Source organism: Lissotriton helveticus, chromosome 9 (genome assembly GCF_964261635.1).
Source record: "Lissotriton helveticus chromosome 9, aLisHel1.1, whole genome shotgun sequence".
Taxonomy (NCBI): Eukaryota; Metazoa; Chordata; class Amphibia; order Caudata; family Salamandridae; genus Lissotriton; species Lissotriton helveticus.
This window is the reverse complement of record NC_136070.1, coordinates 1,085,936-1,106,289: the sequence shown is the minus strand read 5'-3', so window position 1 is coordinate 1,106,289 and position 20,354 is coordinate 1,085,936. Positions and strand designations below refer to the sequence as shown.

Genomic DNA, 20,354 nt, shown 5'->3' with positions numbered 1-20,354 from the left:
TACAGGTAAGATAAGCGTTTGGATGGGAGGTAGTATAATGGAGTATTCGGAGAGGCGAGAGAGTGACAGTGGTACTAGCAGCAAAGTCCTAGGGCTCTTGAATTAACAAAGTCTGTGACAGGCATTTACTTCGGAAAACATTTGGCCTATTACACGTGAACCAACACGATGACAGTGTTCAGTAAAACGAACTTACTGCAAAACCACCACCCACCAGGCTCAAAAGTAGTAAAAAAACAGGTATGCTCAGATAAAGTTTGAAAAAGTATATTTATATCCCTAACAAAATAATCTCCCGCAAGACCCTCCCTAACCCCAAATAAATAGTCCATCACAAGTCCCCAAAAAACCCAACTCCCAATTCCCACCCCCCAAAAGTCTCTAAAAAAGGGGCAAGGGACACTCTACGGATGCAGGTTGTTCACTTTGGCCTCCAGGGCATCATGCCTTAGGGCCAGGGCATCGTACTCCTCCCGGAGCATGGCGTGATCTAAGCGGAGGCCCTCCATCACCTTTTTGTACTCCTCCCATTTCTTGACCTCCGCCTCCAGGTTGGACACTCTGCGGAGTGCACGGCGCAAGCGAGCCTTTACAGTACTGTGAGGAGGTGCAGCCTTTGCTGCTCGGCGGTGGCGTCTTCCAGCACGGCTCTGGTTGGCTGGAGCACTGCGCTTACCGGCAGAACGTGGGGTCACGGAGGAGGATGCAGAAGATGTAACATTTGATGCACTTGAGTGCGTGTCGTCCCCCTCCATTTCCACCAGCCGGCGATATTGCGCAACAGTGGCATCCAGCCTCCGTTGCCGGGCCAGTACAGCCAGCATACTCCTGCTCGGTTTTGCAGTTTTAGTATTACCAACTATATGAAGAAAGAAAGACATAATCTGTAACGAATGCTCTTTAAAAATATGATTAACACAAAATGATTCAGCAGGAAGTTGTGTCACAGTACAACTAGCAACTAGCCAGCGCAGTACAAATCTATTCAGGCCAGTATCATGGGCGTCTGCATGGAGGGGCAAGGTGGGGCGCTTATGGTTTGGTGCTCTTTCATATGAAAGAGATCTGGCAGAAGTGAGTGACTTTTCCTCTGAGCCGTTAACCACACCAGCAACCGTATCATCTGCACCAGGCCCAGGCGATATGTCTGTTTCCCTCTCTCTCTCTCTCTCTCTGTCTCCCTCTTTCTGTCTCCCTGTGTCTCCCTCTACCTCGCTGTCTCTCTCTCTCTGTCTCCCTCCCTCACCCTCCCTCTGGCTCCCTCCCTCTCTCTCTCTCCTTCTGTCTTCCTCTCTCTCTGTCTCTGACTCTATCTGTCTGTCGGTCCCAGCCTGCTGTAATTACCATATTGTAATTTGTCACTGGGCCAGCACTGGATACACATCATATCCTATCTAAGAGTCAGATAGTACCATGATCCAGCTTACCTGTACTCGCCACCGCCACTGCCTGCTTCCTCACAGTCTGATTGTCCGCTGGCGCCGCATCCTCCACAGAGTACTCCTCAGACTCGGAGTCGATCACGATCACGTCCGAGCTGGCCCCGCCACCAGATGTTCCACCTAAAAAATATATTTAAGACTGTTAGATTACACCACTCACTAGTATTTGGTTTAGGAAGGAAGAAATTTGAAAACAACAGAAAAAATAATTGACTGTCTACTCTAGTCTAAAGTAAAAATGTCCCTCCTTCCAGGGAAGGCTGTTGTCTTGCTGCTTTTTTTTGTCACAATTGATGAATGCTTGCTTAATTTTAACACACACCATTTTTCTCTGAACAGACAGACGCTGGACTTCTACGGACAAGAGCAACATCAACTAAACCAGGTGAAAGCTCGGCTCGACCACAAGAAATGTGTTCCAACTTCCATTACTTATCAACTCAGCACCAAGTACTTTTCCTTTTCCAGCTAACTTTATTTTAATATATGTGTTTACTTTTACTTTTAATAAAGCTTTTAAACTTGAATAGACTCTGTGGTTTTTGGTCCTCCAGACTAGAGTGACTGAGCGAAAGGTTTTGTAATTTTTGCAAGGAGGAGTCCATGCCGCTGACACTACCAGGTTTATACAGTGTGCCAAACACGCCACTCTGAAATATTATTACTCTGGTCTTTGGTGTCCATAGTTTGGTTTGTGGAGAATTGTCCCTGCAACAGTAGTATTATTGATTTTGCTCCTATCTAAACACTGTTTAGAAAAAATTAAATTAGGAACGCTTGGACAACAATAGGTCCTCTATATTTAAATGAAAACTTACTGGGGCCAGCAAAGGAGCACTCGCCGCCCTGGCCTGCATCCTCCTCCTTTGGAGCCACTGCATCCGCTGTTTCTGTCCGCTTGCCCCTGGGCGGACCTGACGTACAACATGAAAGAAAGAACAGAAAAAATTGATGATTGCTGCGTGTCGATGTCCTTGTCAACCAAATCAAACATTTAGAAAGAACAAGAACCAACTATTTCAGCCAAAAAGAGGGCTACAAAGGAAGGACTGCACCTGAGCCTCTACTCTAGGGGCAGATTTACAAGCCCCTTGCAGCTCTTTTGCTCCGTTGTTGCGTCACTTTTGTGACGCAGCGCCACAACAAGAGAGGCGCCATGGTGTGGCGTATATTAACAACGTGACGCATATGGGAGATGCATCCCATTCTAAAGCCCTGCGCCATAAGGGAGCGTTCCAGCGCAAGGGAGGGCGTTCCTGCGCAGGAACGCATGCTAAAAGTGGCTATGGGGAATATATAAAATTTCAATCAGTCATTTAGGACAATGATGCGTCACTGAAACCCTGCGCCTGCATGAAGCAGACTTACGGCTTGACGCAGCATTGCTGGAGCTGCGCCATCGTTGGTAGGGTAGGCAGATGCGTGACGCATCTCGTGACGAAAGAGGGGTGCATCTCTAGAGTCGCGTCGCAGGCTATATATGTATATGCAACTATAGCAATGCTCAGGGCTGCCCAATACTCAACATACCGCATCAGTCCTTACGCCTGCTTCAAGCAAGCAGGCATAAAGAATTGACGTAGCAGCGTCGCGGAAGTGCCTGCGTTAAATCTTGTAGATTTCACGCAGGCACTTTTGCGAGGCACACATCTGCCTGACCGGCACCCCCCCCTCCCCCTGCGTGGGAACGCTCCCATTGTGGCGCAGGCCCAGGCCTTAACGTGGCGCATCTCCCTAGATGCATCACGTTGTACATGACTCGCAGGGATGCGCCACGTTTACGTCGCTGTGCGTCAGGTAAGGCAGCGTAAATGTGGCGCAAGGGGCTTGTAAATCTGCCCCTTTGTGTCTAGCATTACGCAGTTCTGTAAAGTACACTCATACATTACTCAGCCCAAATAAATGAACACAAAATAGAAAACAAATAAGCAGTGGCACCGGCACAGAGAAGGAGAGCAGTGCACCTGAAATGCACAGAAGATTTTGAAATATTAATTTACCTCTCCTATCAATGTAATCAGCAGCATTATTGCTCTTTGTAAAAAAGTTAAAGCAAACATTTGCAATATTATATAACACACAGAGCAGGAGAAAAAACAGAGTAGTGACGAGTGATGAAAAAATTGCTACTACTACTCACCAAGCCCGGGGACCTCCACTCCCAGCAGGTCGAGCAGGTCGTGCTCCCGGTCCAGGATATCGGTCCAGCGGTGGGTCACCTGATTATAGGTGCGCTGGACCCCCGTGATGTTAAAAAGGGCCCGGCACACCTGCCCCCACCGCTTCCGTCGCTCCTGGCTGTTGGTGTAACCGGCAGCGATCCTGCCGCCTGCCGCGATGGTCCTGGGGAGACGGCGCTGCACATAATAAACCAGTGAGCCCACCTCCTCAGGACTGAAGATCTCCCGGGGCACCACCATTTCCGCCCTCAAGCGGCCACACGGGAGCCGGGCACGGGCTGCGGCGCCCGTCTTGGGCAGCTTGACTGCTGTCTTCACCATGTTCTGGGCAGGTAAGGAGACAAAATGAAAAAGAATAAGAGTAGAAAAGAAGGAAATAAAAGTTTAAAAAAGTAGTTGAAAAGTAAACAAAAGTAGACTAAAACACAAAAATATAGACCTAGAAAACAAGAGGGATAGAAAAAAAGTTTAATAGATCAAAAAAAAAATAAAACAAGCAAAGGATGGCAGAGATATACAGAGGATAGAAACACCATGCCCAGACACATAGGAATGAATGAAAAACAAGATGGCCGCCCGAACACGTGCGTGTAAGTAAGTTCGCACGCGATTTCTCTCGCGAACTCGTGCGAACTTGTATTCGCAAGGCGCTCATCGCGCGAGATTACACATAGCGGGCGGAAACGGAAATACGTCACGCAAACAAAATGGCGGCGCCCATAGTCAACCTTGTGGTAACTCGCACGAGTTCGCGGCTTCCACGGTCAATTTCGCACGACGCCGCGCCTCGCGAATAGGGCGAAATTACCGAAAAACGAGTTTTGCAAAAGCAAAACCAACAAGCAGGTGCAAAAGTTCGAGCTCATCATTTGTAACCATTTCCCTGTAGTGCTTCCTGAAGGGGCCCTCCAGAATCCGGTTGCCTACTTGCAACTATTGTGTGACCCTGCTCTGACAGTCACAGAATAGTTACAAGTATGCCATTGCATCCTGTTAAAAATTTTTTACATTGCAACAAAAAGGAAAGGGAGCAGACAAGCAGGTGCCAGCCTTCATTAATGTCAGTTGGGGCAGGGCAGGTGTTGTTGTTTGCAAAACTTAAAGCACTTAGCAGGTGTGCTTTGCTTTGCCTCAATAATGTACACTCACTGGTCAATCAGAGGGTGCTGTGATGACACCGAGGGCGGCATGGGTGTGCCAGGCAGAGGGTGGCATGGGTGAACCAGAGTGCCAGTGTTGACAGGATGGCAGTGCTTTGCTTTGCCTCAATCATGTACACTGGTGAACCAGAGGGTGCTGTGATGACACAGAGGGTAACATGGGTGAGCCAGAGGGTGGCATGGGTGACCAAAGAGGGTGGCAGTGATGAAGAAAGCCTTGCAAACAGGCTGGGCACGTAGAAACAACAAGTTCGCAAAACTGGTGACCCGACAAGTAAGTTCGCAATTTGCGAAATTGTACAAAACCCTCGCGAACTTGCAGAAACCCGTGCGAACACACCCCCCCCACAAAAATACGCAAATCCGCGAGAATTAGCGGATTTTGCGGATTTTCGCAATCCGCAAATACGCAAATACGCAAATTCGCGGATTGCGAATCCGCAAAATACGCCCATGCTTACAAAGAAAGCGCTAAAGGAAGACAGTAACTGAACCTTTCACAAAGAACAGTCATCCAAGGTCGGGCCTGTGTCTCCTCGATTACCCTGGACTTCCCCTCCCACTCGGTGGCAAATGCTCCTCCATCTCGCCAGGCTCGCCCGCTGGAACACCCGGCCAATTTGGAGTTCGCAGCCTGCATTCCCCCAGACTCTTCCCCGCCTGACGTGACCACGAGCTGGGAGTCCGGGGTGACTGTCGCATTGGTGGGGAAGAGCCTGTGAAACCCCTGCAGCGCAACCAAGCCTGATTCGCACAGCTTTACAAAGACGCGTTTTAATGTAAACTGCGTGCAGTCGGCGTGTGGAGAATGTACCAGGCATGAACGGCAGCATGATACGATGCCGAGGTATGTATGGGACATCACACGCCCTCTGTTCATTGACTACATCTCAGGGTTAAACCCTTGTTTTGTTGTCTACCCCTCTCCAGCCTACTGTTTGGTGTGCAGTGGCTAGCAAATGTAAGGCGTCGAAACTACGGAAAGTGGACGGGCTCCCAGAGCCTTGATTACTTGCTGTGGACGTTCTGGATCACGATCCCGGAGACCAGGGCCTTTCCTGGGGTAGATCAGGGAAAGAAAGGCCTAGCAGCGGATGCTCCTGGGCAAGTCCAATTGATAATCATCTCTCAAGGGTGTCATGCCTTGGGAAATGCGACCTTTGGATTGTACTGACACCGACCTAATACTTGGACTGTGCAACTTAAGGTCTGTGCTCTGCCTAACCACTCCTTTATGTTATGTGCAATGCAAAGTGAAGAGTAAGTCTCACTGATGGGCCGCCGCTACCAGCATCTGGAGAAAGATTGAACGTTAAGGAAGTGGTCTGGTGTTGATGGAGGGGTGGGTACAGGGGCGGCTCTAGGCTCATGGCGGCCCTGGGCAGGGAGGGTAGGTAGCGGGCCCCGGAAGAGGGGGTCCGGGCGAGGGGGAGCCCCCCGGAGCTCAGGAAAGTCTTTTAATAAAATGTCCAGAAAAGGCGTTAGATGACCAGTACCTGCGGCTGCTCCTACCCTTCCAAATCCATCTCAGAACGATAAAATTTAGGAGGAGGAGCAGGGTATTGTGACACACGACGTGAGGGACTGGCACAGACGGCTGCAGTGCCAGGGCCATGACAGGTGCCCCGGACCCACAGCCCCCCCCCCCCCCATTCCCCCCAGAAAGAATCGGTGGCCTCATTATTTATTATTATTTATTATGCAATTTATACCGCGCAAACTAAACCCGAAGGTATCAAGGCGCCTACCAAAAAGATCAAAATGCAGGGCACAACTACAAGTACGCGCGTACAAAGAGATGGGTCTTCAGGGCAGATCTAAATGATTGTAGGGAGGAGAGAGACCTTAGTTCAAGCGGAAGAGCGTTCCACCACTTTGGAGCCAAATAAGAAAAAGCCTTCCCACCCAGTTTTCCGAATACGCGGAACACAGAGAAGAAGTCTGTTTGAGGAGCGGAGGCTCCTGCCAGGATTATAATGAGACAGAATGGATCCGATGCCCGTAGGGCTACTTTTAGCCAGAGCCTTATAGACCATACACATGGTTTTAAAGACTATCCGATCCTCCATCGGAAGCCAATGAAGCTGCTTTCTAGCCGAGGTGGCAGAGGCGCGTCGAGGAAGATCGAGGACAAATCTGGCTGCTGCATTCTGGACTACCTGCAAGCGCTGCAGCTGACTTTTATTCAGTCCTGCATACAGCGCATTGTAATAGTCCAGGCGGGAGCCCAGGAGAGCAACCGCAAGTTGCTTTCTTGCCTGCAAGGAGAGATAGTGCCTGGTTTTCCTTAATATGTGGATGATACCCCAACAGGTTGATACAGTCCTGTTGACCTGTTGGCACATACCAAGGGTGGGATCAATCATGACCCCAAGATTCTTAGCCAGAGAAGTAGGATCAGGGCAGGCACCCAGTGAGTCTGGCCACCACTCCACTGACCAGATCTCTTCCTTTCCTCCAAACACCATCACCTCGGTCTTCTCCCCGTTCAGTTTCAGTGAATTGTAAATCATCCACTGGCCGACTGCCTCCATACAGGATCTAAAATTGGAGGCAGTCGACGTGACTGACTGGGAGAAAGAGACGAGGATCTGGGTGTCATCCGCATAGGAAACTATCTCCATCCCAAAAGATCTAATAAGTCTGGCAAGGGGGAGTCACATAAATGTTAAAAAGGGTGGGGCTGAGCGCCGACCCCTGAGGGACCCCACATTGCACAGACAGGGATGGAGATAGGAATTTACCCAGCATTACCCTTTGCTCTCTGTGGTCGAGAAAAGAGGAGAGGAGCCCCAGGGCCGCCCCCTGAACCCCAATCTCACCCAGTCGAGATATTAGGACTAGGGGGAAAGGGTATCGAAGGCAGCCGTGAGGTCTAGAAGGATTAGGAGGGAGGTCTGACCCCATTCACACACGTGCGGATAGAATCAAGCACCAAGGTGAGGGCAGACTCGGTGCTATGTTCCCTCCTAAACCCATGCTGGGAAGGATCCAGACAACCCGAACTCTCCACAAAGGCAGCAAGGTGTTTATTTAAATGAGCTTCTAACATCTTCGCGGGAGCCGAAGCAGTGAGATGGGGCGAAAGTTTTTTAATACCCCAGGATCAAGGGAGGGTTTCTTAAGCAGTGGTTTTACAACAGCATTTTTCCACTGCTGCGGAAAAGTACCCTCCCTCATCAACCTATTCATGATGTCAACCAAAGGGGGTAGGAGGGATTATCTACACTGCTTCAGGATCTTTAGAGGACAGGCGTCAAGCGGAGAACCAGATTTAGTTTTATTAAGCAGAGTCTCTAGATCTTGTAGAGAAAGAGGAGGGAAGGATTCCAGACATCCGGCCCGGGGTGGCTCTGCAGAAGTAGCGTCCAAAACAACGGGAACCGGGGGCTCAACAGTAGATGATCTCTGCGACTCCAAAGCAGTATAAATGTCTGATATTTTGGACTGAAAGAAGAAGGCTATGCCATTGCAGAGCTCCTGAGATGCAATAACAGGGTCGGGGACCTGGAGGGATGTAAGAGAGTCCACAATCCTGAAGAGCTCTTTAGGAGACGAAAGTGAAGCTGTGAGGGCCGTAAAATATTCTTGTTTGGTCCTAATCACTTCCAGCTTGTATCTTTTTAACAGGGTCTTGTGGGCTTCCCTATCCCTTTGGTCCCAGCTAGCATGCCATAGACGCTCCTGTCTCCTTACTTTCTGTCTAAGGAGTCTTAGATGTTCAGAGAACTAAGGGGCTGAAGGTCTTTTCCTGGCTGAATAGCTGGACCGGGCGGGGGCCAGTTCATCCAATGCCTCTATGAGGATCTTTTCATATTGAGACAACGCCAAAGGGAGATCCATCTCCTGGGTTGAGGACAAACTGGGAATCCACGGATCGAAAGAATTTTCCCTGATGTTTTTAAGATTCCTACGTACTTCAATCGTACTCGGAACTTTTCTAGAGGTGTCCTGGCTCAGGTGGGCCAGATTGAAGGGGACGGCCAGGTGATCCGACCAAGACAGAGGAAAGGGATCCGTTACTGTCAGCCTCGGATCATTAGAAAAAATCCCATCGAGCGTATGCCCCGCTCGGTGGGTGGGTCCTTTCACCAATTGGGTGAGCCCACAAGCTGACATAGCTTCTAGCAGGGCGAGGGTGTCGTGAGCCTCCAGCAGTTCTAAGTGAAAATTAAAATCACCCATTGCCCGGAAACATTAATATCGATAGCTAATCGAATATGGTGTCTTACGCATGGTGGATGGCCACGTCCGTTGCGGACACTGCATAGCCACCTCGTGCTCATGACACAAGAGTGTTAGTGTGAGTGGCCTCATGCATGTGGTGATGACTAGAAAGGACAAAAGACCCACTCTCTGTAATGGCTGGTCATGGAGTGCCAGTTGGGGCTCAACGTGAAAGGCTGAGTGTGGCCTAAAATACGTGCGCCTACTCACAATTATTACTGGTACTGGCAAAGGTGAAAATGGCTAGGTAGGGGCAACAATTCATGGTTACCAAAATCCTAGCAGAGACTATGAATATCGTCGACCTACTAGGGATAAAAGTTACTTCGAATAATTCCTGTCTCATCATTCTAACAGTCTACTGTCCACCCCAAAGTACTCCTATGTTCAACGATCTCTTTATCCCCATTATTTCTGATCTATGCACACGTTATAAAAACATCTTGGTAACGGGTGACTTTAATATTCATTGGGATAAAAGTGATCAATCTCCGGCTGTCCAGACATTACAGACCACCATAACTGCCCTTGGATTAATACAACTTGTGGAAACTCCAACCCACATAAAAGGCCATATCCTAGATCTCATTTGGTCTTCGATACCAAGAACAGTCATTACAAGTATTTCACCTTGTATTTGGTCGGATCACTATCTTATTTCATATGATCTACCGGACAATAACTACCAGGCCAAACTGCCGTTAAAAACTAAAAGAGTACGCCAATGGAAGAAAGTAACTTCTGAGACCTTAACTAAAGCCCTGCCTAAATACAAACAGAACTCCTTTATCCTTGCTGATAGCTCCGACTTAGACTCAAAGTATGGTGCAATAATAACCACCCTTAGGCAATCAATCGATGAGCTAGCCCCTGAAAAAACACAAAAAGTAAAAGGTGCAGGGAAAGGAGCCCCCTGGTTCACCGAAGGCTTACGTGAACAAAAAAGGAAACTTCGTTACCTCGAAAGATGTTGGAGGAAATCCAAAATGGATACTGACAGGGAATCATTTAGATTATTGTTTCAATCTTACAAAAAGCTCATTATATCAGCCAAGAAGGATTACTATGAGACACGCATCAATAAGGCTACCAACATCCAGAGAGAGACCTTCCAAATCCTAAAAGAGCTGAGTAAGAAGGAAGGAAAGGCTGATATTCTGATTGAGTGTGAGACCTTTCAGGGTTATTTCCTGGAAAAAGTAGCGACCATCTTGTCCGATATCAAGAAGGACAACCCAGCCTCCTCTACCGAACTTCCTTCACACCCTCCATCCCCTGTCCTCACTAGCTTCCCTGAAATCGATTCCACCACCCTGAGACAACTTGTATCATCCACCAAATCTGGCTCCCCCGCCGACCCCTGCCCACCTGACATCCTTCGGCTGGCAATACCGCTCCTAGAAGATCAAATCTTAGACCTTCTAAATACCTCATTAGCCACGGGAACTTTGCCATCCTCCTTCAAAGAAGCACGCGTCAGACCCCTGTTGAAGAAGCCCGGAGCAGATCCCACTAACTTAAAGAACTACAGGCCAATCTCCCAGCTGCCATTTCTGTCAAAAGTACTAGAACAGCATGTACTAAAATCACTGTCATCCCTCCTGGAATCTCACCATCTTCTCCAGGAGCGGCAAGCTGGTTTTCGTGCCCACCATAGCACAGAACTAGTAATGCTGTCGGTACTAGACGAGCTAAGATGCATGGCTGACGGTAAAAAGCCAAGCGCCCTGATTTTATTAGATCTCTCAGCGGCGTTTGATACCGTCAGCCATGCATTGCTCCTGGACAGATTGGCTAGATGTGGGATAGGAGAGCAAGCCTTTAAATGGCTAACAGCTTTTCTGACAGGAAGGACGCAGAAGATCCAGTTGGCAGACCAGGTCTCAGATGTGGGCATGCTGGCCTGTGGAGTCCCGCAGGGATCGGCACTCTCTCCGCTTTTATTTAACATGTACTTACAACCATTGATTGAGTCCCTGGCAAACATGAATTGCAAAGTCTTTAACTACGCCGACGACACTCAGCTGCTGCTGAGCATCGACAATACTCCATCGGCTCAGTCCCTGGCCCAAGACATTCTACGATTTACAGTGAATTGGATGTCGTCCAATTTGCTGAAAATCAATCCAGACAAGACGGAAGTGCTTGTAGTTTCCACCTCTACTTCCCCCTGGAATGATTTGTTTTGGCCACAAGAGTTAGGACCTACCCCAAAGCCCTGCCCCAGTGTTAAGAGCCTTGGCATGAAAATTGACCAGGAACTCTCGATGGTCAACCAAGTATCCACCGTAGTTGGCTCCTGCACCAACCTGATCAGACAACTACGAAAACTTGCCCCCTTGCTCTCGAGAAACATGCTGCGAACCATTGTATCAGCCACCATAGTGTCTAGAATAGACTATGGCAACGCTTTGTACCTCGGCCTCCCAAAGAGTTCCATCAACCGTATTCAGGTTATCCTGAATGATGCAGCACGCTTGATCTTTGGATTGCCGAGGAGGTCTCATGCCTCCCCTCTGCTCTATAGGCTACACTGGCTGCCTATAGCGCAGAGAGTTGAATTCAAGAGTATGTGTATCTGTCACAAAGCAGTCCACGGACAGGCGCCAGCCTATGTAAAAGAAAGGCTCAAGCTATACGAACCAAAGCGTGCCCTGCGATCGTCCGGATCTTTCCTGTTATCCTGTCCACGCTTCAAGTTAACAACTAAAGGAGGCAGATCTTTCTCAGTTCAGGCACCAACCATCTGGAACAAGTTACCGGAGGCGTTGCGCTTGGAACCTAACCTCCTTCACTTTAGAAAGTCCCTGAAAACCTTACTCTTCAGGGACGCTTTTCCATCCCAATAATCGGCTATAAGATCAGACACCCCCGTATTTATTTATTTTTTTATTCCATCTTTGTTGCTGTACTTGGTCAGTAGCGCTTTGAGACCTGTCGGTGAGTTGGCGCGATACAAAACACAGTTACAAACATGATTTAAATCAAACGCGGAGCGTGCTCGCGTTTCATAAATGCTGACAATGGTAACACAGTCAAACATGGTCACTGTATGCGGGGAAGGGGCCTCCTGAGTTAGAGAAAGTTCCTCGCCCGGCAAAGGTTTACATAAATGGGCACATGCTGTTGCGGTATTATTTAAAGGCTGGGGGGGGGAGGTCGGGTTGGCCGAACTCCTACTGATAAGTGAAAGAGGTGGGGGCGGTAGGCCATCGTCTAATCCTCAGATGGGACACGCAGGGTGTCGTGCAGCAAAAAGAATCGGTAAAAAGCCAGTTCAGCTATGGGTGTGTGCCTTGTCTGGCGCAGCGTAGGACAAATGAAGAAGAGGGGTATCGAGCAGCAAGCTCGCTTACCTTACAATGCCGGCCGTAGCACAGGATTTAGAAAACGCCGGTGCCGGTTGAGGAGCCGAAATATAATTGGTGTGTGCGCAAGGACGCATGAATGTGCGACGTCATAATTTCTCACACTTAGGCAGAGTCAGCACAAGACAACAGTATTGGCGTGGCAGCCCCTGCAGTTTGGCGGCCCTGTGCAGGTGCACAGCTTGCACATGCCTAAGGCCGCCCCTGGTGGGTAGGAGGCGGACAGGATACCGATTTGGGTACAGAATTTAATGATGTTGATGGTAAGAAGGAGAAAGATCCATTGTTTTGTATTGTAATTACCGTTCATTAGCTCTAGCTATCTATGATAAGGTGTTGAATTATCTTTTTGGCAAGTAGCGCGGTGTCTGTTTCTCAGGATGATGAGGGATAGTGTCAGATTTATCTCTGGGCAAAGCTGGACAACATTTGAGTTTGCCATTTGTGTTTTGCTAGTTTTTATTAACTAGACTTTACTTTATTTATTCGATCAATAGCATGATCATGCACAACAAAAAATCACTTAGCATACAGTATTCAAAAAATTAACCATGAAATTCAGCCTTTAAGCTTTTTAAAGGGAAGCTTTATTTTCATGGGTCTAAAGGTACACAGGAAAAAAAGGGGTGCGCAATACATTCTTCCTAGTATGCCTCATTTTAGAGTTGTGCCCTTGCTTGTTTTCTTCCTGTCGCTAGGTGATGCTACCTCATGTCCTATCAGGTAGCTGATCATGAGGTACATGTCTCTGAAAATGATGCGTGTGGCCAGTAAGGCGGAGGGTAAGTTAGTCTTTGAATAAAAGAAAGACCCCCACCACAAAACTCATCTACAGATCACTTTGGAACTTACAGGAGGCTGAAAACAGACTTTTTGTCCTGGTCGGTTTGGAAGGCAGGAGGCTGAAAAATCCACAAAAGAACAAGTATGAAGTTAATTGGCAATTGATGTTAAGAGTTTGTCTGCCCATAGTAAGGGTCAATGCAAAAAACATGAGTATTTAGGGAATTTGTACAAGTCAAAACATGTTGACACAAAGTTGATCACTCTCTAAAAGAAAAATAAGCATTGTAAAGTCAATAGGCCTAGCCTGAATCATTGCCTGATGCTGTAGCCAGTGATGGGCAGGAGCAAAACGTGAATGACAGTGGAACAGACCAATGGATGAAAAAGACTGACCAAAAGACACTATCTCGATATCAATGTACGTCGTTTTATTGTAAGTTTATTGGAAAACATGATTCTGGCGAGCCAGCTAAAACTCCTACTGGGTCAAACATTACAAGCAACGAAAAGTCAATAGGTCTGGAGTTGGTTTAGAGTCTTAGTTTTGATAATCCTCCGTTTGGCTTGGTCGCTGTTTTTGCAAAACCTTTTTTGCCATGGAGCTGCGGGACCTTCACGAATGGTAAATAAAACAATGGCAAAAAGCAAAAGATTAATTTTGGTCTAAAAGCACACACACATTGTCCTAGTAGTGGCACTGAATGGAACTAACTTGTGTGAGGAAGTACTCCTGTGGAAAGCAGAATGCCATCACTCACAGTGAAGTTAGCTAATAGCTGAAAGGACTGGCCCTTTGCCTCAGGCTGTATGCTGATGGGGGCAGAAGAAAAATGTAAATGGCACAACAACAGACCAATGGATTAAGAGGACTGGCTGAACGCCCCTATAAGAAAGTATATTAGCCATGCAATTTTAATAAAATGAAAAGGTCTCGGCTAACAATAGACCTAAAAACGAAAAGGAGACTGCAGACTGAGAAGAAATATGAACTAAACTTGGGGTCTTACAAATGTATCACATGAATCCGACTCACCTCTTCATCAAGAGGAGCACAGAGAGCTTCAGCCAACTATATTCATGCAGACACTTGATACTTTGAAAGGAGCCAGAACAATGATAAATGAGGCAAGGATCTTGAAATGTCACACACACTGATTGCCACTTGCGCCATATACATTACCTTGCACTTTAATACACGCACATCAATCACACAATAAGAGTTAATCTTGCTCGGATGCCTTCAAGATCAGCACATTTTAGCCAGAAATTCAGTCTAAAAATGTGTGTTGTGACCACAATCTGGAGAAAAGGCATTTTTCCAAAGGTGCACAAGTACACAATTGAGTTGATTTCAAATAGAGAGGGAATGACAGTGCGGATGAGCAGAGGAAGGCAGCAAAAAACAAAAGCTGGAGAGAGGCAGACTTCGCATTGCACAAGCAACGATTGCGCTCTGTAGTTATGGTTAACTTGATTAGTCCACAGGGAAATCAAATTAGTTTTGATGCCATTTTTGTATACTAATAAACGCTGCAATACACTTTCCATCAAAGGGTAATCCACTTTCAGTAATTACAGGAACATTTGGCACCAATGGGAGTGTGGGGGTTCAAACTGATAAAAGAGGGTTACAAAACATGCTAAAAGTTTGTAATCCCTATGGGAAACAGGCACGAATAAAGAAAACAATCTGCGTGGAATTCCATAAAAATTGGCATGCACACTAAGTCGATGAAGCTCTGCATGCTTTATTTGCTTTGATGCAAATCCGGTGAGTGGTTTCTGATATTTTTGCCAAAAATGAGGACAAAGCACTTATAGGTCCTGACAACTGGAACATTTTTCATGTCCATGAGGGTTCAGTGGTCTCTCATTTTGAATATGAACTGGAAATCTAATTGGCTGTGAAAAAAACAATCACCGTGTTCCTTGTTTTAGCTTCCGAAGGACACAGACCTGTGTCAAGTTTGCGGTGGCAGAACTATTGTTAGTGGGGTAACAGAGGCTCAGAGCAGAGTCACCCCCTTCCTACAGACAGCTGGGGCTATCCCAAGGTGGGTGCAAATACAACTTTCTCTCTAGAAAAATAACTCATTTTAGCAAGAGAGTTTGCAGATTTAGCTTTGCATCTGTGGACAATATGTAGGAAGGGTGATTTTATTTAGATCTTTGTCCATTAAACATACCAAAATATTTACAATTAAAAACAAAAACAAGAAGATTCATCCCCATGGCAACCATAAAACCTCAACTAAACTGTCCCTTCTTATAAAAAAAAAAGACCTCTAACAATTCTATCGGGTGAATCCCCTCTGTCCTGTAACTTTACGCTTGATTGACAATAAAAACCACCCAACTGAGCACACCACGTGGAGGAACTGAATATTAAGTAATCATTTCAAGGCTACCCTTCAAATAAACACCCCATGTTTACAAAAATTGGCGTCTGTCCAGCTTAGAATAAAACAGTCCAATATAATACGAGCATTTGTACATTTCACCTGCAAACCACAATTACAAAGCCCGCCATTTTATTTCAAATCTTTGCCTTCACTGTGCTAAGATAAAAGAGGTTGAGTCCAATCCTAAATCTAAAACGTTCCTGTTTTATTTCATAACTAGTCAAAGTGCTTAAGTAAGGAAATCGAGGACGATTACGCCAAGCGACCCAAAAATAAATAGTGGACTTTTCGGATAACATGTACCAAAGATTCCTGACTCTTGAATTTTTGTCCATTATCAGACACTTCATTTCTTGGGAGGTTAAAGGTTTGGAGATAATAAGAGTGCCAGAAAAAAATGTTCTTCGACATTTAGGACATATCTACTTATATTCACAGACCATCTTAATTTAATTTTCTCAATCGCATCTTTACAATAAAATGCGACATGTCTGCACCTGAACTTGATGAGAGTGGCTCTCTCGGAAACTTTAAACCACGACGTCAACCTGGTCTCTAACCTTATCACTTGGACATAGCTGATTTTGGTAAATTCAATTCAAGTTTTAGAAACTGCGCCCTTTAATATTTCCCAATTCCACATGTCATTCAAAACAAAAATTACAGTTCCATATAAAAAACTTAGTCTGAACCAATGCTTAAATGTAGTTAGGACAGGACGAATATCTAACCGTCCATACTCTTTACCTGAATTTTCATAGTCCTTTTATTGTCGGAAGGGCATTCACTTTTACCATTCCTCTGTGGGTTTGCCAGCTTAGATGTGAGTAGAAGAGCATATCTAGATATCTACAATGGACAAGATGCAAATGTATTTAAACCTGCTGGGACCCCTTGCTTGTGGCGACCTAGTGAGTGATTGCGGTGCTGGGCAGCAGATGTGACGGGCGCTATATCCTGGCGGCGCGAAGAGATCAGTCGAAGCAGATGGAGGCTCAGCTGGGGTGAGGCGGTCACCTGATAGTGGCGGAGGGCACCGCACCAAATACCCCTTGCTGGATGGGGTCCCCTCGCGGCCCGGACGGCACAGCATTGCAACCACCTGAGAGGTAGTGAATTCAGAGATTGCCTGACTTCAACATGGTGCCCGCGGCAGAAGCCATGCCTCGTATGGGCACTGTGGCCTCTCATACAGCGACAGATCTGCACCAGGGGAGGAGTGGCACCCGATCTCCACATCACTAGAGAGCCTTACATAACATAGCTCCAGCAAGTTGATAGGGCCTACTGAATATGTTGAGACTACTAAGCATTTTAACCTGTCCTCTAGAATCATCAGGAGGCAGCGGTCGAGGGATCTCAAAATACCCAGGTGCCTGACCTCAACATGGCCACCACACAATCGGACTAAACAACTAGGCTCCTACCTACTATTCCTCAGTCTCGAAGGCCTTCCTCCACCCACCCCCTTCTCGCTCCACCGACTACAGCACATAGAGAAGCCCCTCCACCCACACCAGACTCCATGGACAGGCTCATTGAACTTTCACCAGCGAGGCTAGGGGTGCTCTCCCACCATCCTCCCCCTCCTGGCTCACCCATCATGACATAAATTATGGGATCTTCCTCCGACCGTTGAGACCTAGCTAGCTGACCGATGTTCGGTGGAGCTACCTGTTAGCTAAAGAGGAGATGGGTTGTGGACTTCCCCCTAGGCCGTCACCTACCCAGCCGGACTTTGGGCAGACTTTCCTTCGTCTCTCCGTCGTATCTCCCCCCTACCCTTTTGCCCTTCCCCCACTCTTCTACGCTCCATTTTATATCTAGTCTTCCTATGCTATTTAAATGTTTTTTAACCAAGACCTTGCTATTTGACCGATGCCCGGTGAAGCTACCTGATAGCTAAAGATGAGATGTGCCGTGGACTTCCCCATAGCCCGTCACCTACCCAGCCGGACTTGAGGCAGACTTCCTTTGTCTTGCCGTCATATCTCCCTCCTTCCCCTTCACCCTACCCTTCTATGCTCCATTTATCTCATCTCCATTTATCTCATTTCCTATGCTCTTTAAATGTTTTACTAGTAACTTATGTAACCTGTTAACTGATGTCATTTTGTGGAAACTCATGTAAAGCGCTCTGATACCTTCAGGTCTAGCCGGCTCTATATAAAACTCATTAAATAAATAAAATAAAAAAATTAATTTTACCATCCAACCTTATTGAAACCCCGTTACAGGTTATAAGATTAAAGTGAACTCTGCACTGCCATCAGGATATATCCCATGCTGTGCATGGCCAAGGACTTCAGGTTTAATCAGTACCATTTCCTACTGGTACATATTGGCACTGAAAGCATCTATGGAAGACGAGATTTATCTGACTGTTTATGAGTTTCTCTGCTTGACAAATCTAAACAATAACCTTTCAAAATACAAAATAGGTGTCTCTCCGTATGTTCTTGGAAGATTGCTTATTGGTGGAGGTTTAAGGATGGTCTTAAAAGTTGCATTAAAATTGTTACTGAGAATTTCTTCACAATCGAGAGCACATGGTCAGTCATCGAAAACCACAGTATATTCTGGTTCATGGGAACTCCAGAAATACATATAGAAACATGGCTGTATTTCCTCTATCAGGAAAACAATGCCATGAAGACGAAACATCTGTGACTTTGGTGATGTCAGCAGTGAGTATATATAACCCACCCACCAGTTGTATGTGTTGCTTCTGCCTTTTCACACCCCATTGTCCGTGCAGCTTATTCTCCAACACCTCCCACCCCCCATTGTTTGTGTTTTTATTACCCTCTCACCTCTCCTTTGTCCATGTTGCTTTAATATTCTCTCACACCCGCTTGTCTGTGTTGCATTAAACCCCTGCCACTGAGTTATCCGTGCAGCTTTAAGCCCACCCACTCCTGTTGTCCAACTTAAACCCTTTCCACCCCACCATTTTGCATGTTGCTTTAAAACCCTCTCACCCCGTTGTCTGTGTTGCTTTAAACCCGCTCCTGCCCCCAATATCTGTGATGGCTGAAACCCCTCCTGTCCACCGCGGTCAGCATTGCTTCTTTCCTGTCACCCTCCTGTTGTCAGTGTTGACCCCCCCCCACCCCACCATTAGAAAAAAAAAGTGTGAGACACAGCCAGCATCGTAGCACTCATCTTTAACCGCCTCAATGCCTGCCACCATCCCTTCCATCGTCTGCTGCACTGAAGTCAAGCTCCTGTAAAACCTGGCTAGGAGACATTGGCAACGGCAATAGTTCACATCGGCAAGACTTATTGGCTTTGTCAATGCCTGTTTAAAGTCACAGAGCCCCTCTCTATCACTTTACCACAGCAGTCACAGTGGAGGCATAAACCAAGAGAAAGAGGAGAAGCAGCAAAATCATGGACAAAGGGAGAAGAGAGCGGACAGACGGAAAGAGACGTCAAATTGATGGACAGAAAGAAAGAGTGGCGAAGAAGGGAGCGGGTTTGGTTTGGATATATTTGCCAGTGTTGGTTTTAGTTCCCAGTCCAGCCCTGGGCCCTAAAAAATATACAGTTAATCTGAATGTGGGAGGATATTCTATGATTTCCCTTGAATAAATAGGCAATGGTTTATGTAAATATTACGAGATTTCACCTGTAATTCTTAAAACCGCTATTTTGCTTTAAAACCCCCACGCGGTCACGCTCTAAATATTAGGATGCAGTAGCCACAGAGGGGGGTGCGCATCAGGCATTTTTAACAATGGGGCGGCCGGTGCTCTCAGCACCGCTCGCCATCATGCTAAAAATTCATGTATGCATTTGCATACACAAAGCCGCAGTCACAGCGTGGTGTGTGCGGATTGTGTATGAAAATGCCCGACATCCTAATGGGCCCCATAGTGTGGATGCAAAAACATATACCCCTAAGGAAGATTGTGTAGTGATCAAAAAGAGGGCGTAAAAAAATGTATCTTAGAGAACTGCTAAATTGTGATAATATAAGCAACGTGTGAGTAGGAGCATCGAGTACAAAACACACGGTGCATGGATTACAAGGCGGGGAAACATTGCCAAAACCAGCAGTCCTCCAAGTAAAGGGGGCCCTGATACAGGACAAAAAAATATGGATGTTTATGACAGCCTTCGAAATTCATAAAAACATGAATGCAAAAAATGACAAACATTGTAATGCTGATAATTAAAACAATACCCTTAAGGTTTGAATTTAGTTTCCAACTGGCTAATGGGCTCCTTAGTCACATTAAAAGCAAGCGGGAACAATCAAGTATTTCTCAATAAAAGAGCCAAAATCCCAATTCAAAACTCAAACTGTAAAGCTGATATGTTGGTCAGTAAATCTTCAAGTAGCATTCAGAGGCTTAACACCTGACATTGTACTAATGCCCATAATATTAATTTACAGTATGAATATAATGTAATTGTATTTAAAGTACTTCACCCATTTAAACCAGCCAAATCCCAACAGGGTCATAAAAACAACTATATAAAAGAGAGGAAATGATAAATTAAACTTAAGTATTATCAAGGATAATTTAAGATTAAATATAAACATGAATTAATACTGAAAACATATATATAAAGGAACTAACATGTCAGCCTTCTAAACACAAAAATGAAAAACAATGTTAACTAATCAAAATATTATTGGAAAAAAAGAATAATGCTAGTAAATATTATACAATACAAACATTTTTAATAATAATTTTGATAAAGTAACAAAGATCCTTTTAAATAATTGTATGAAAAGTAACTTATAGAAAAAAATATTTTTTAAACTATATACATGTTT

General features: G+C 46.1%; 1 protein-coding gene across 1 annotated transcript in view; it reads right to left on the bottom strand.

Annotated features, from left to right (window-relative positions):
- Positions 1-347: 347 nt before the first annotated feature.
- LOC144782581 (uncharacterized) overlaps positions 348-20,354 on the bottom strand; it is a 61,331-nt gene continuing 41,324 nt past the window's right edge. The window contains exons 3-4 of the mRNA XM_078661954.1: positions 1,428-1,562; positions 348-859 (exon numbers count right to left, since the gene is read on the bottom strand). Coding sequence (XP_078518080.1) covers positions 405-859; positions 1,428-1,562 — 590 coding nt within the window. The 3' untranslated portion in view covers positions 348-404. The remainder of the gene's footprint in view (positions 860-1,427; positions 1,563-20,354) is intronic.